The sequence below is a fragment of the Otolemur garnettii genome, unplaced genomic scaffold (genome assembly GCF_000181295.1).
Source record: "Otolemur garnettii isolate 467f Iridium unplaced genomic scaffold, OtoGar3 scaffold00086, whole genome shotgun sequence".
NCBI classification, from domain to species: Eukaryota; Metazoa; Chordata; class Mammalia; order Primates; family Galagidae; genus Otolemur; species Otolemur garnettii.
In genome coordinates, this window is record NW_003852481.1 from 3,581,409 (window position 1) to 3,596,660 (window position 15,252).

At 42.1% G+C, this 15,252-nt stretch overlaps 1 protein-coding gene across 1 annotated transcript in view; it reads right to left on the bottom strand.

Moving 5' to 3' along the window:
* Nucleotides 1–15,252, bottom strand: part of ALG9 (ALG9, alpha-1,2-mannosyltransferase) — a 101,603-nt gene that overhangs the window by 15,045 nt on the left and 71,306 nt on the right. Inside the window, 1 exon segment of the mRNA XM_023516062.1 lies at nucleotides 7,865–7,995. Within this exon segment, the coding sequence (XP_023371830.1) occupies nucleotides 7,865–7,995 (131 nt within the window).

Sequence of the window (15,252 nt, forward strand, 5' to 3'; positions counted from 1 at the left end):
CCAAGTAGCTGGGACCACAGGTGCCCGCCACAACGCCCGGCTATTTTTTGGTTGCAGCTGTCATTGTTGTTTGGCGGGTCCAGGCTGGATTCGAACCTGCCACCTTAGGTGTAAGTGGCTGGTGCCTTAGCCGGCTGAGCTATAGGCGCCGAGCCCAGGGTGACAAGTTTTAAAAACTCCTAGGACTAACTAGCAATTATACCAAGGCAGGACATGAAGTTAATATACAAAAGCCAGTCACTTCTCTACATACCAGCAATAATAATTGACATCTGAATTAAAAACACAATACCATTTACTTTAACAAGCTCCCCAAATGAAACAGTTAGGTGTAAATTTATAAACTTTATAAACTTTATAAAAGGAAAACTGTAAAGCTCTAATGAAAGAAACCAAAAAACTGCTCGGTATAGTGGGCTCGCACCTGTAATCCTGGCACTCAGGAAGGCTGAGGCAGGTGGACTGCTTGAGCTCAGGAGTTTGAGACCAGCCTGAGCCAGAGTGAGACCCTGTCTCTAAAAATAGCCTGGTGTTGTGGCTGCCACTTGTAGTCCCAGCTACTGGTAAGGCTGAGGCAAGAGAATCACTAAAGCCCAGGAGTTTGAGTTTGCTCTGAGCTATGATGCCACAGCACTCCATGAGAGCAACAAAGTGAGAGTCTGTTTCAAAAAAGAAAGAAAGAAAGAAAAAAAGAAACCAAAGAACTAAGAAGTGGAAAGATATTCCATGTTCATGGATATTGTCAAAATGTCAGTTTTTCCAGGCACCTGTGTCTCAGTGGTAAGAACACCAGCCCTGTGCACCAGGGGTGGGAGGTTTGAAATAGCCCAGGCCTGCCGAACAAAAAATAAATAAATAAAATAAGTCAGCTTTTCCTCATTTGACCTATAGATTCAACATGATCCTGATCAAAGTTCCAGCAAACTAAGTTATAGATCTTGAAAAACTGATTCTAAAGTTATATGGAGAGAGAAAAGACCCCCAAATAGCCAATACAATATTGAAAGAGAAGAACAAAGTTACAGGATTGACACTACTCAACTTCAAGACTCACTATAAAGCTACAGTAATCAAGAGAGTGCAGTACTGGTGAAGAAACAGACCGATAGGTCAGTGGAACAGAACAGAGCCCAGAAACAGATGCAGGCAAACACAGCCAACTGTAAAAGTCTGACAGAGGAGCGAGGGCACCACTACAGAGAAAGACAGTCTTTAACTAATGGAGCTGAACAACTGCACATCCTCATGCAGAAAAAAAATCCAGACACAGACCTTTCACCCTTCACAAAAATTAACTTGGAATAGATCACAGCCTTCACTAGGAAAACAATGCATAAAACTCCTAGAGGACAACACAGAACATCTAAGTGACTGTGGGTTTGACAATGACTTTTTAGACTACCAAAAGCATGACCTATGAAGAAAATAATCCGAAAGATAAACTTCATTAAAATTAAAAATTTCTGGCTCGGCGTCTATAGCTCAAGTGGCTAGGGCTGGTGGGTTCAAATCCAGCCTGGGCCTGCCAAACAACAATGAAGATAACTACACCTAAAAAAAAAAAAAATAGCTGGGCGTTGTGGTAGGCGCGTGTAGTCCCAGCTACTTGGGAGGCTGAGGCAAGAGAATTGCCTTAGCCCAAGAGTTGGAGGTTGCTGTGAACTATGAGGCCACGGCACTGTACCCAAGGCGACAGCTTGAGACTCTTGAGATTTTTTTAAACTAAAAATTTCTGTTCTACAAAAGACATTGTCAAGAGAGTGAGGAGACAAGCTACAGATTGGCAGGAAATACAAAAGAGATTTAACAAAGGACGTTATCTGAAATATACCAAGAACTCTTAAAACTCAACAATAAGAATATAAACAACCCGATTTAAAAATAGGTCAAACACCTTAACAAACGCATTCCCAAAGATACCCAATGGCAAGTCAGCATTTGAAAGATGTTCCACGTCCTATTAGAGCAGTGGCTCTCCACCTCCCTAATGCCGCGACCCTTAACACAGTTCCTTGTGTTGTGGTGACCCCCAACCATAAATTATTTTCATCGCTACTTCATAACTGTAATTTTGCTACTGTTATGAATTGTAATGTAAATATCTGATATGCAGGATGTATTTTCATTGGTTGTGACCCACAGGTTGGGAATCGCTGTATTAGGGCAACATAAATTAAAACAACAATGAAGTACCTCTACACACTGATAAGAATGGCCCAAATCCAGAACACTGGCAACCCCGTATGCTCTCAGGGACGTGGAGCATCAGGAGCTCATTCATTGCTGGGGAGAGAGCAAAATGGTGCAGCCACTTTGGAAGATCATCTGGAAGCTTCTCTCAAAATTCCAAGTACTCCTACAATCCAGCAATCACACCCCTGGGTATTCCCACAAAGGAGTTGAAAATTTACGTTCACATAAAAATTTGCACACAGATATTTAGAGTAGCTTTATTCATAATTGTTGCTACGGGCTGAATGTCTGAGTCCCTGAAAATTCATATGTTGAAATCTGATCCCTGATGTGATGATGTGTGTGGGTGGGCCTTTGGGAAGTAGTTAGGTCATGAGGGTGGAGGACTCCAGGATGGGATTAGTGTCTTAAGAAGTCAGACCGCAGGCTCAGCCTTTGTCCACCGTGTGAGGATAAGGAAGCTGGTGGTCTGCAGCTAAAAGACTGCAGCTAAAAGATAAGGCCCTCACCACAGCCTTATCTATGCTGGCATCCTAATCTTGAACTTCAAGCCTCCAGAACTGTGAGAAATGAATGTTTCTTAAGCCACCCAGCCTGAGGTCATTGGTTATAGCAGTCCAAACTAAGACAGCTGTCAAGACTTGGATGCAGCCAAGATGTCCTTCAGCAGGTAAATAAACTGTGGTACACCCAGACAATGGAATATTACTAAGAGCTAAAAAGAAATGAGCTAGTGAGGTTGGAAGAAATGTGAAGGCACACTGCTGAGTGAAGACGCCAGTCGGAAAAGCCGACGTATTACGTGATTCCAACTGTACACACTCTGGACAAGGCAAAACTACAGAGACAGGGAAAGATTAGTGGCTGTCAGGGCTGTGGTGAGGGAAGAACAGGCAGAGCCCGGGATTTTAAGTGCAGGGAAACTATTGTATATGGTGCTGTAATGATGGATACGTTACAGTATGCTATAGAACTGTACACCCAGGGTGAGCCCAGGGTAAACTATGGGCTCTGGGTGACAACCACCTGTCAGTGCAGATGCATCAAGCTGATAGCGGAGGAGGCTGTGCATTTGTGGGGGCAGGTGGTGTATGGAAATCTCTGTGCCTTCTGCTCAGTTCTGCTGGGAACCCAAAACCACTCTAGAAAATAAAGTCTATGAAAAAAGTTAAACATTTTTTTTTAGTTTTTGTAAATAATAGCGGTAATGGTTGTACAACACAGCAAATGCAATTAATGCAATTGAATTGGATACTTAAAATGGTGAAAATGGCAAATTCTATTGTATACATAATATGTTATAATAAAAAATTTTTTAGAAAGGTTACAAACCTTCTCTAGCTATCCCTTCCTTGACACCCACCACCAGCTACAGCCCTATTTACTTCCCTGCATGGAAAAACTCTTCAAAAGACTTAGGTCTCTATTTGCTACCCCAATTCTTCTACTATTCCTGCTTTAACCACCCTAACATCTCAAGGCTCTATGCCCCACCCTGCCACTTCATCCAAATTGCTTCTCCCAGCTACCAAACCCAGCAGAGAGCTGTTATTCTTCATCTTACTTGATTTACCAGAAGCTTCTAACACAGCCGGCCACTCCTTTTGAACACATTTTCTTCCCTTAGTTTTCAGGGTACTGCCCTCTCCTACCGCCCCACTGGTCATTCCTTCTCAGTCACCTTTGCTGGTTCCTCTTCTCCCTAACCTGTTAACACTGACTGTCACCTAACCTCACCTTGCCCCTAACATCATTCGCTCCTTTGCTCATCTCACTTCCTATTATGTTTTTAACTATCGTCTAAATGCCAACCATTCCAAATGCCAATCTCTATCTCTAGCTCGGATCTCCCCGCTGACCTCTAGACTTTACATCCGGCTGGCTGCTCAATAACTCTGTCTGCTTGGCAACTGACATGTCAGATCTAATCAGAGCTGATCTCAGTGTCCCCTAAAACCTGCTCCATGCAGTCTTTCCCATCTCAGCACTTTCATTTTCCCCGTTGCTTAGATCAAATCCCTTAGGATCATTTTTTTTTAGATTAATATGAAAGTACAAATGTTTAGGTTACACTGTTTTCACGTCTTTTTTTTTTTCTTTGAGACAGAGTCTCATTATGTCGCCCTCGGTAGAGTGCTGTGGCATCACAGCTCACAACTTCAAACTCTTGGGCTTAAGCAGTTCTCTTGTGTCAGTCTCCCAAGTAGCTGGGAATACAGGTGCCTGCCACAACACCCAGCTATTTTTTGTTTGCAGTTGTCGTCATTGTTTAGCAGGCCCAGGCCGGGCTCTATATGTGGCCAGCACCCTACTCACTGACCTATGGGCGCCGAGCCAACACTGTTTTCATTTCTAAGGTAAAGTTCAAGTTATAGTTGAGCCCTTCACCCAGGGGGCGCGCTGAACACCCTCACATTGAGGACATTATGTGAAAACATAGTCTGGGTGCCTGTAGTCCCAGCTACTCAGGAGGCTGAGGGAAGAGAATTGTCTAAGCCCAGGAGTCAGAGGTTGCTGTGAGCTATGATGCCACAGCACTCTACCAAGGGCGATAAAGTGAGACTTGTAGTATAACCTGAAATCTGGTAACCTAATGCCTCTAGATTTGTTTTTATTTCTTAAAATTGTATTGGCTATTTGAGTTTTTTCCTGGTTCCATATAGAACAAAGTACTATTTTTTCAAGTTCTTCAAAGTATGACGTTTGTGCTTTGATGGGAATTGCATTAAATCTGTAGATCATTTTGGGTAGTATGGACTTTTTTACAATGTTGATTCTTCCCAGCCAAAAGCACGGTGTGTTCTTCCATTTATTTTTATTTTTTATTTTTTTTTGAGACAGAGCCTCAAGCTGTCCCCCTGGGTAGAGTGCCGTGGCATTACAGCTCACAGCAACCTCCAACTCCTGGGCTCAAGCGAGTCTCCTGCCTCCGCCTCCCAAGTAGCTGGGACCACAGGCGCCCGCCACAGTGCCTGGCTATTTTTTGGTTGCAGCCGTCATTGTTGTTTGGCGGGCCGGGCTGGGGATTCGAACCCGCCACCTTAGGTGTATGTGGCTGGCGCCTTAGCCGGTTGAGCTATAGGCGCCGAGCCTGTTGTTCCATTTATCAATGTCTTTTGTTACTTCTTTTCTCAGGAATTCATAATTCCCTTTATAGTTCCCTTCACATCCTTTGTTAGATATATTCCCTGGGATCACTTTTAATTCCTTTCTTTCTCTCACACTTTGAATTCAGTGCATTTCCATATATCCTGAATCTAACCACTTCCATTTCTGGGAGATCCCTTCCCTGTGCCCTTATCACCAAGGTGTTATATTACTGAGAGGTTATATCACAGGCGTTTCTTACAGTTACAGGGTGTTCCCGGCTTAACTCTCACTCTCCTTCCCATGAGCTATATGGTCCTCTCCCTGCACTGAACAACCCTCATCTCTTGCCTGAACCACCAGCAATAGTAACCTAACTGGTTTCTACGCTTACTCCCTTACTATGATTGCCATTTATTCTTAGCACAGAACTGAAAATGACTCTTTGGAAAGAGAAGTTATATCAAAATCCTGCAGTAGCTCCCCATGTAACTGAGAGTGAAAGCTTTTCAACAGCCTACAAAGCCCTTCATATGCTGCACTCACCCCCACCACACTCTGACCACACTGCCTGCTGTTCCCCCATCCTGCTTAGTTCCAGCCTCATTTGCCTCCTGTTTTTACCAAAAGCCAGAGCCTTTCACTACTTGTTCCCCTGGACTTCTAATGCCCTTACCTCTTTCAAGTCTTTGTTCAATTATCACCTTACCTTGACAGCCTAGCTAAAAGTGTAACCCTCAACTCTAGAGGACCTCTCAATCCTCTTAACCTGCTGGGGGTTTTTTTCTTAGCATTTATCACCTTCGAATACCATATATTTTATAACCTCTATTTACCATATAACTTATTTCCTCATTTATTATGTTTTTTGTATGTCTTCCCAACCCATCTCCAAACAAGGAGCTCCTCAAAGATGGGCTCTTTATTTTATTCACTAATATGTCCAAAGCACCTAGAGACTGCAAATTCTTAAAAAATATCTGTTGAAAAGAAGCATCATTTCCCGCTCAGCACCTGTGGCTCAAGTGACTAAGGCACCAGCCACGTACACCTAAGATGGTGGGTTCGAATCCAGCCTGGACCCGCCAAACAACAATGACAGCTGCAACCAAAAAATAGCCGGGCGTTGTGGTGGGCGCCTGTGGTCCCAGCTACTTGGGAGGCAGGAGATTCGCTTGAGCCCAGGAGTTGGAGGTTGCTGTGAGCTGTGATGCCAGAGCTCTCAACCCAGGGGGACAGCTTGAGGCTCTGTCTCAAAAAAAAGAAGTACCATTTCCCAGAATATGGAGATAGAACACGTAGAAATTATGTATCATATACTTGAGGGAATGGCTTCAGGCTACAGAAAGATTTACAGGATGGCAGTGTGGTTCCAGACCCTGTACTTGAGAATGGCTGGAGAACTCAGATACCTCCTGATTGCCTTCCTCTCCTCAGCCACCCCCTCATCCTGTAACTGGCTATAAACTCAGTGACTGTTGAGCTCCAGCAGCTCTCCAAACTTAGTTCCCGCTTCACTTCCAAGACCGACCTAGTGCCCTGGTATCCAGATCTGCATCTCAGCCATCTTGCTAGCCCGGCTTTAACTGAACTAACTTAGACTGAGCACACTCTTTCCTACTCACAAAGAACCAGTCTTACGCTTCAGTTCCAGTAAGGAGGGACCCTTGTTTTTATCTCTGTATTTTATTTCCCGTCTTGGTATCCTGACCTATATTTTGGTTCCTCAGACTTAAATCCAGCACCTGTGTTCATTTAGTCTACAAAGAGCCCTGTCCTAGGCCCAGTCCCAGGTTCTGAGCCTCAGACCTGCCTTAGGGCCTAGTCTTCTACGTTTTTCTTTCTTTCAGATTTTTTGGCTCCTGGGCTTTGCCCACCAGGCCTCCTTAAACCTCCTTAATGCCAATTGTCTATTGACTTGGACCTGTGCCCGCAGACACTTTGACCTCTCCAAATTACCCTGCCCCTACTCCATCACTTGAATGTCCTGGTCACTTCTTTTTAATTTTTAATTAAAATCATAACTGTATATATTTATGGGGTACAATGTGATGATTTGATATACGAAGTGGAATGCTTATCACTTCTTATCATTAATTATGAGAGCTTTATGAAGAGGCAGACAAGCCCTGGTCTATTCAGTCTCCCTGTTTCAGATCTAATAATTTCCATACCAGTCCTGGCCTAGGCTTGAGCCTGAAAATAACGTACGTGAACTCCTAGCTCCTCAAAAGCACAGCCGATCTTCCTGACAGCATCAGAATACTCTTGGTGAAGACAGCTGAAGTGGGTTGCCAAACATAATCAATGTAAACCACTCATTTGAGTTTTCTTCAGTAGACCTTTTACTGTTTTACTTAGAGTCTTTCATTTGAAGATTTAAGAATACACTCTGCATTCTGAAGACATGAAAAAGAAATATTTTCATTTTCTTAGGAAACTGGACAAAACAGATATGTTGGGCCCACATAAAACAAAAATGATGGCTACTAGCATTGGCCCAGGACCAGAAGTTATTCAATCCAAGAATCAAACATTCACCCTTCCTACTCCTAACACATCTCACAGGATTAGAGCTACATACCTAGAGGCATCGAGGAATGGCCTGGAGGCCAAGCTGATCCATTCTTCTCTATAGGATGAATAGTTGGGCTCCCGGGGTGTTTCTCTCATGGTGTCCAAATCCACTAAATAATGGCACTTACTGATGTTGACCTGAAATGCAGAAAGTCCAATTCTTCATTAGTAACTGTGAAGGTCCGTTCAGGGTAGGAAACATCAATTGCAATTACAAGAATTCCCAGTGTTCCAGAGAAACAAACACCTACGTCCTTAGACAATGTTGCCTGAGCTCCTTGCACTGAGATAAGAGTGTTGGCTGTCACTAGGCTGCAGGGAGGCACAGCAGGCACTCAGCCACCATCCATGTGAGCAGTGGGTGGTCTGGCTCTAGTTTGAGTTCTAAAGTCTTTCTAGCCCCACAGACCCTTCTGAAGCCACCATGCGGCCACAGTCTACTTCTGGAAAACTCATCCTCTGCTCACCATTGCTCCCTTCCAGCCTATTACCTCCTATTCCATAGAATGAAAGGGCATGACAAACACAGAAGCTAATGTGTGGGGATGCTCCTGATTCCCAACAGAGGCTACACTACCCTCTACAGGTGGTACAAAATATCATGCGTAGCATCTCCTTCAAAAATTCCTGCAGAAAAAATTCAGTAAAAATGAGATATCAGAACTTCAGGGATGAAGAAGATTATGATTACAGGGTATTAACAAAACTAGAGTCATCCAATTGCTGAAAACATGGATACATCAGAACATTGTTGCTGCTCTTAAGAGACTATTAATACATTCCATTTAAAACCTTGTTGGTACCTTTCTGGAGAGCAAGCTAATAAATAGATAAATTGGCCATGCGTGGTGGCTCATGCCTGTAATCCTAGCACTCTGAGAGGCTAAGGTGGGAGTATGGCTTGAGCTCAGGAGTTCAAGACTGGCCTAAGCAAGAGTGAGACCCTGTCTCTATGACAACAGAACAACTAGCCAGGTGCTGCGGCAGGTGCCTGTAGTCCCAGCTACCTGTGAGACTGAGGCAAGAGGATCATTTGAACTTAGGAGTGTGAGGTTGCTGTGAGCTAGGCTGAGGTCATGGCACTCTAGCCTATAAGACTTTGTCTCAAACAATTTTTTTTAAAGAAAATTAAATAAATAAATCCACGTTGGTACCGTGCTTCTCACTATATTGTTTAATTCAATGGAACTTGCTACATAATCTATGGGATCTTTCTGTCGTTAAAAAGCTCACCTCAAACCATAGTCAGATTTTCCCTCTCACTTCAAGCCATCAGAATATTTCTCAGCCACAGGGAAAATTTCTAAACCCTTCTAACTTCTAAAAAAGTTTTATGCCAGGAACTATGGCGCATATCTGTAATCCCAGCACTTTTGGAGGCTGAGGTGGGAGGATTGCTTGAGGCCAAGAGTTTGAGACCAGCCTGGGCAATAGCAAAACACTTTTCTCTACAAAAAACAAAAAAAAATTAGCTGAGCATGGTGGCAGGTGAAAGTAGTCCCAGCTATTCAAGAAAGCAAGGCAGGAGGATCACTTGTGCCAAGAGTTTGAGGTTACAGTGAGCTATTACCATGCTGCTGCATGCTAGGCTGGGCAACAGAGCAAGACCCTGAGATAGGAAAGGGACAGGAAAAGGGGACGGGAAGAGAAGTGAAGACGAAAAAATGTTTTAATTTCTTTAAAATGTAAAAAACAAAGACAGTAAGCAGGTTTCTATGAAGTTACATGAAACTCAAAGATGAAAACCAGATCACTAATACTGTATTTATTTTTTAACTAAAGAAAAATAAATCTCAAGGGAAAGAAATTTTTTAATGCTTTTTACATACCAACTATGTTACACATATTATTTTTAAAATCATCATAACAAAGATGTTATGTAAAGAATTATTCCCCCCATTTACTTTATAAATAAGAAAGTCAAGACTCAGACAAATTAAGTAACTTTGTTTTCAAAATACATCTCTTAAGCCCCTATGACGTACTGTGCATTAAGTTAGAGTTAAGGGTACGGAACCAAATAAATAAGACACAGTTTCTGCCCTAAAAGGATTTACAGTCCTGACCAAAATCATGTGAGTATATAGCAGAGCTATATTTGGAAACAGGCCGATGTGACTTCAAAAGTCAAACCTGAAGATTGCCAAAATTGACCAAATCAGAGGCCAAGTGCTCTTAGGAGCTCACCTAATTGTTACTTAAAAATTAGATTGTCAAGCTTCAGTTAAGATAAAGACCGTTTGAAACATGTATGTATCTATCGCAAATCTTACATTTAACTGTGAAGGATTAAAAGGTTTTCCTTTAGAATCAGGAATAAGTCACGGCTACTTGTTACCACGACTCTGTTCCACTTTATACTAGAGATTCTAGTCCGCAGGGTGAGTTAAAGGAGTTAAAGAAACAAAGGGCAGAAGAAACAAAAAGGCAGAAACAAAACTCATTCACTGTAATGATATCACTGGTATAGATAAAGTACAAAGGAATCTATCCTACAGAAATAGTTTTGGAATTATTTTGAGACTTTATCAAACTAAACTCATAGCATGTATCATGGTCATATGTTCTTATTTAACAGCAGTAAACAAAATGATAATTTGTGAAAATTTAAAAATATTTACCTTGGAATAAATGTAATAAAACATAAGAGCACACTCTATAAAAATTGCAGGCTTTTATCAAATAACGTCTGCAACTGATTAATTTATAATATGGTTTATCCATATAATTAAAATGTGGTATAGCCGTACAACAGAATAGTACTCGGCCATAAAAGCAATAAAGTTCTGACACATGCGACACCTGGGATGTAGGAAACATGCAAGGATGAACCTTAAAAACATTATCTGTAGTTGGTTAAGCCAGAACCAAAGGCCATATATCGTGTGTTTCCATAGATATGAAATGTTCAAGGGGGGGCAAATCCTCCAAGACAGAAGGCAGAAGTTTCAAGGGACGTGGAGAGTGACTGCTTGATAGGTATGGGGCTTTTGGGGCAGTGGGGGAGCAAAAATGTTCTAAAATTAGATACTGCTGATAGTTGTACAACACTTTGTACTAAAAGCTACTGAATTCTATGTTTTTAAACGGTTTAAATGGTAAATTTTGTTATGTATACCTTAATAAAAAGTCATTAAAATGGTGAATTTTATCTCAAAAAGCATTTCTGATAGACAATGAAGCAACCTTATTAACACAGTGATATACCTTATTCCGAGATGAAAAACTTACAACTGTAAAGATGGCAATTCTAAACAAATTAATGGATAGATCAATTATAATCTCAATCAAAATCCCAACCAACTTTTGTTAAATTTGACAAGCTGATTCTAAAATGTACATGGAAATACAGCACAAGAATGGCTGAGGCGCTCTTCAATGAGAAGAGTAAGGTGGGAGGCTCACGTGCTATAAAGCTATAGCAACAAGACAGTGATGTGTTAGTACAAGAACAGATCAACAGACCATAGAAAGGAAGAGAACAAGAGTGCACACTCGCAGGCACCTACAGAGCACGCCACAGACGTCACCCTGCAAAGCAGCAGATGGTCTTTTCACTAATGCTGGGACAACTGTACATCCATCCATTGGGGGAAAATAAAATTGAACCTCAACTTCACTCCACATGCAAAACTCAACTTCAGATGGATTACAGACCTCAAAGTGAAAAGCAAAATAATAAATCTCTTAGAAGATAATACAAAAGGTTATCTTCAAGATCTTGGGGTAAAAGCTTTTTTAGACAGTCTACAAAAACATTAACTATGAAAATAAATGATGGATATATTTGACTACATTCAAATTCAGAATATCTGTTCATCAAAAGACACCTTTTTTTGAGACAGGATCTCACTCCATTGCCCGCATTACAGTGCAGTGGCATCATCACAGCTTACTGTAACCTCCAACTCTTGGGCTCAAGTCTCCCAAGTACTGGAGACTAGAAGCAAGTGCCACCACCCTTGGCTAACTTTTAAATTTTTCTGTAGAGATCGGGTTGCTCTATGTTGCTCAGACAGGTCTTAAACTCTTGGGTTCAAGAGTTCAACCTTCCCACCTCCTTGGCCACCCAAAGTGCCAGGATTTCAGGGGTGAGCACTGCACCCAGCCTGAAAACCACCATTAGGAAAGTGAAAAGCTGAGCTGGATTTGGGAGAAGATACTTGCACACATTTAACCAGCAAAGATTCAGATCTAGAATGTATCTAGCACCCCTGCTAACCAACAGGACAAAGACAAACCACCCTAAAGAAAAACAGGCGAATGACTAAGTAGACTGGGTGCTCTGCAAGAAGAAATCAATGGCCAAGACGAACAACAAAGATGCTCAAAAACACATTGGTAACCATGAAAAGCAAATTAAAACCACAGGGATGGCACCTGTGGCTCAAAGGAGTAAGGTGCCAACCCCATATGCCGGAGATGGCGGGTTCAAACCCAGCCCGGGCCAAAAAAAAAAAAAAAGCAAATTAAAACCACAATGAGAAATTATAATAACAAGTGTGGGCCAGAATGTGGAGAAACAAGTATACATCACTATCAGTAAATTAAGTTGGTACAAGATCTTCAGAAAACTATTTGGCATGATTTACTAAAATTGAATATATGTATTTCCTATGGTCCAACAATTCTCCTTGGGATTAAACCATATGATATCACTAATATTTAATGTTTGCGCCACAAAAATGATCATTTCATATGGTTCAATCTAATACATATCCAACAGAAATGCCTGCCCCAAAGACAAACTCAAGAGTGTACAAAGTAGTATATTTGGCTTGGCGCCTGCAGCTCAAGTAGCTAAGGCACCAGCCACATACTCCTAAGGTGGCGGGTTCAAATCCAGCCCAGGCCCGCCAAAACAACAATGACGGCTGCAACCAAAAAATAGCTGGGCGTTGTGGCAGGTGCCTGTGGTCCCAGCTACTTGGGAGGCTGAGGCAGGAGACTTGCTTGTTGGAGGTTGCTGTGAGCTGTGATGCCACAGCACTCTACCCAGGGGGACAGCTTGAGGCTCTGTCTCAAAAAAAAAAAAAGGGTATATTTGTAGTTGGCCCAGACTACAAACAAATAAACATCCATTGATGATAAAATAATAAATTTTGGTAAAGTCATACAATGAAATACTCTATGCTAATAAGAATAAAGGACAGCTATATGCAATAATGTGTGATTATTACAAACAAAATACTGAGTGAAAAAATCAAGACCACAAAATAATCAATGCAGTGTGATTCTGGTAAAACTGAACTAATTGATCTAGGGATGCACGTAAAAGTGGTAAATCTAAAGAGAAAAACAAGAAAATTATTACCATAAAAGTCATAAGACTCCCTCCAAAGAGGGGTGTGGGCAGTGACCAAAAGGATTTCTAGGGGGGCTTCTGAGTGCTGGCAATGTCTGTTACTTGACCTGGACAATGGTCGCAGAAAGGCTTGCTCTATTATTACGAAATGGTTATTATCATCAAATAACTCATTGTACACTCACCTATTTCAGACACGTTCAGGCTGATAGGTTATACATGACTGAGGATTTCTAAAAGTGCGTGAAGAACAGACTGGCCACCTCTGGCTCACAGTAAAGTCTGCTCTTTGCCTGCCTGCACCTTGCAGCAATGTTCTCATTCTCGTCTCACATCTGTCTCTGCATATGGACTCTTCCTCCAGGGGAGAGAAAGCGCACTGAGAATTGACGTCAGACCCAATTCCATTCCGCATAACTCTCTAAAAATGATCCTTTGCATAAACACTTCAGGAAGTAGCCTTTTTGGTCTGAACACCCACTCTGTAGCTCCCAAGGATTGTAAGAACGCTAAATGAGTGCCACGCCTCTGTAACCAAACAGAACCAGCAGGAAACAGAGACTCTGTGGTCTCATGCTTGCACCTCTTTTGGTTAGGAAGCCCTCAGTTTGACATTTCAAACAACCTGACCTCAAGCTGACATTTCTGGTGAGGCGCACACAGAGATGTGGGTGGTAACTAATTAATACCCAATACCAGTCAGCTGAGGCTTCACTCTTCGTACCTTCAGAAAGAAAATGCCCTTTAAAGTAAAGATCTTAGGAAGATACCAGAGCAAAATCATATTAATTGAGATACTAATCCATCAAAACATTTAACCTCTTGGGCAGTGCCTGTGGCTCAAAGGAGTAAGGCACTGGCCCCGTACACCAGAAGAGGTGGGTTCAAACCCAGCCTCGGCCAAAAACTGTAAAAAAAAAAAAAATTAACCTCTTTTTCTTCCTTTCCAGAAAGCAGCTGATAAACAACTAAAACACACGTGGGACAAAGGCCTTCAGCAGAAATGCTGAGGAATGATCAGGGCAGATTCTTTGTTAAAGAGAAAATAAAGTTCTCAGAAAAGGAATTTTAAGTCTCTGCCACAAACTAACGGGTGACCCACGCTCATTTAAAAGTGAATAATAACACCTACCCCAAAACGTTGTAAGGAGGACAAAATGAGATGATTAAATAAAACTTGGACATTGTAAAGGACTACACAAATAGCTGGACTATTAGAAGGAACACCTGATTAGCTTTGTAAAATGTGAGACTTCAACAGGTAGAAAAGAACCCTGGAACATTAGAGCCCATTAAAATGAATTAGTCTTGCTCAACATCTAGGTAGGTATCTCTTGTCAATTCAAGTTAAACCAACATACGAGGCATAAGGTTAGACTGTTAACCTTATATTAGCAATGAATTAGCAGTATCCACTAAATAGTATCATACCAATCTTCTGGGCATCCTCAAAGCACTGATTAAATACCTATTTGGTGAATCTCAAGCAACAGCACATCAAATTGCTCTCTAAGACGAGTCACTGCTTTTAACCTGAAGGTCAGGAAATGGCATTAGCTATGAAATACAGAAAGTAAGTGTTATTATGAGAGTGACCAGTTCTGAGGGGAAGATCACAGGGGCTACAGTAGTGTTAAAGATTTCTTGGAGACAGCAATAAAAGTTAAATGGGAACTGGCAGAAACAAGCATGGTCTACAAGGGGAACAGGAGGAATACAGGCCTGTCCCCAAAGGTGTGTACTGAGAAACAAAGCCAGAGTGGGGCACTCTGAAAGCCGACAGTGGAAGACATGGACGAGGAGAGTCTGGGTTTTGCACATCAGGAATCTACTCCAGATTTTTCACCCACAGTCTCAGATGATAAAACTGGGTCTCGGAAAGAGGAGTCTATACTGGGTATGCTGGGGAAGGGGGTGAGGAAGCAGTGGAGAACAAGCTGAAGCCTCCAGTCACTAACATGCCCAGCTGTGAAGTGACCACGCCTTCTGATACAAGCTGAAACCGGGCTCCAGTCACTAACGTGTCCCACTGTGAAGTGACCACGCCTTCTGATACAAGCTGAAGCCGGGCTCCAGTCACTAACGTGTCC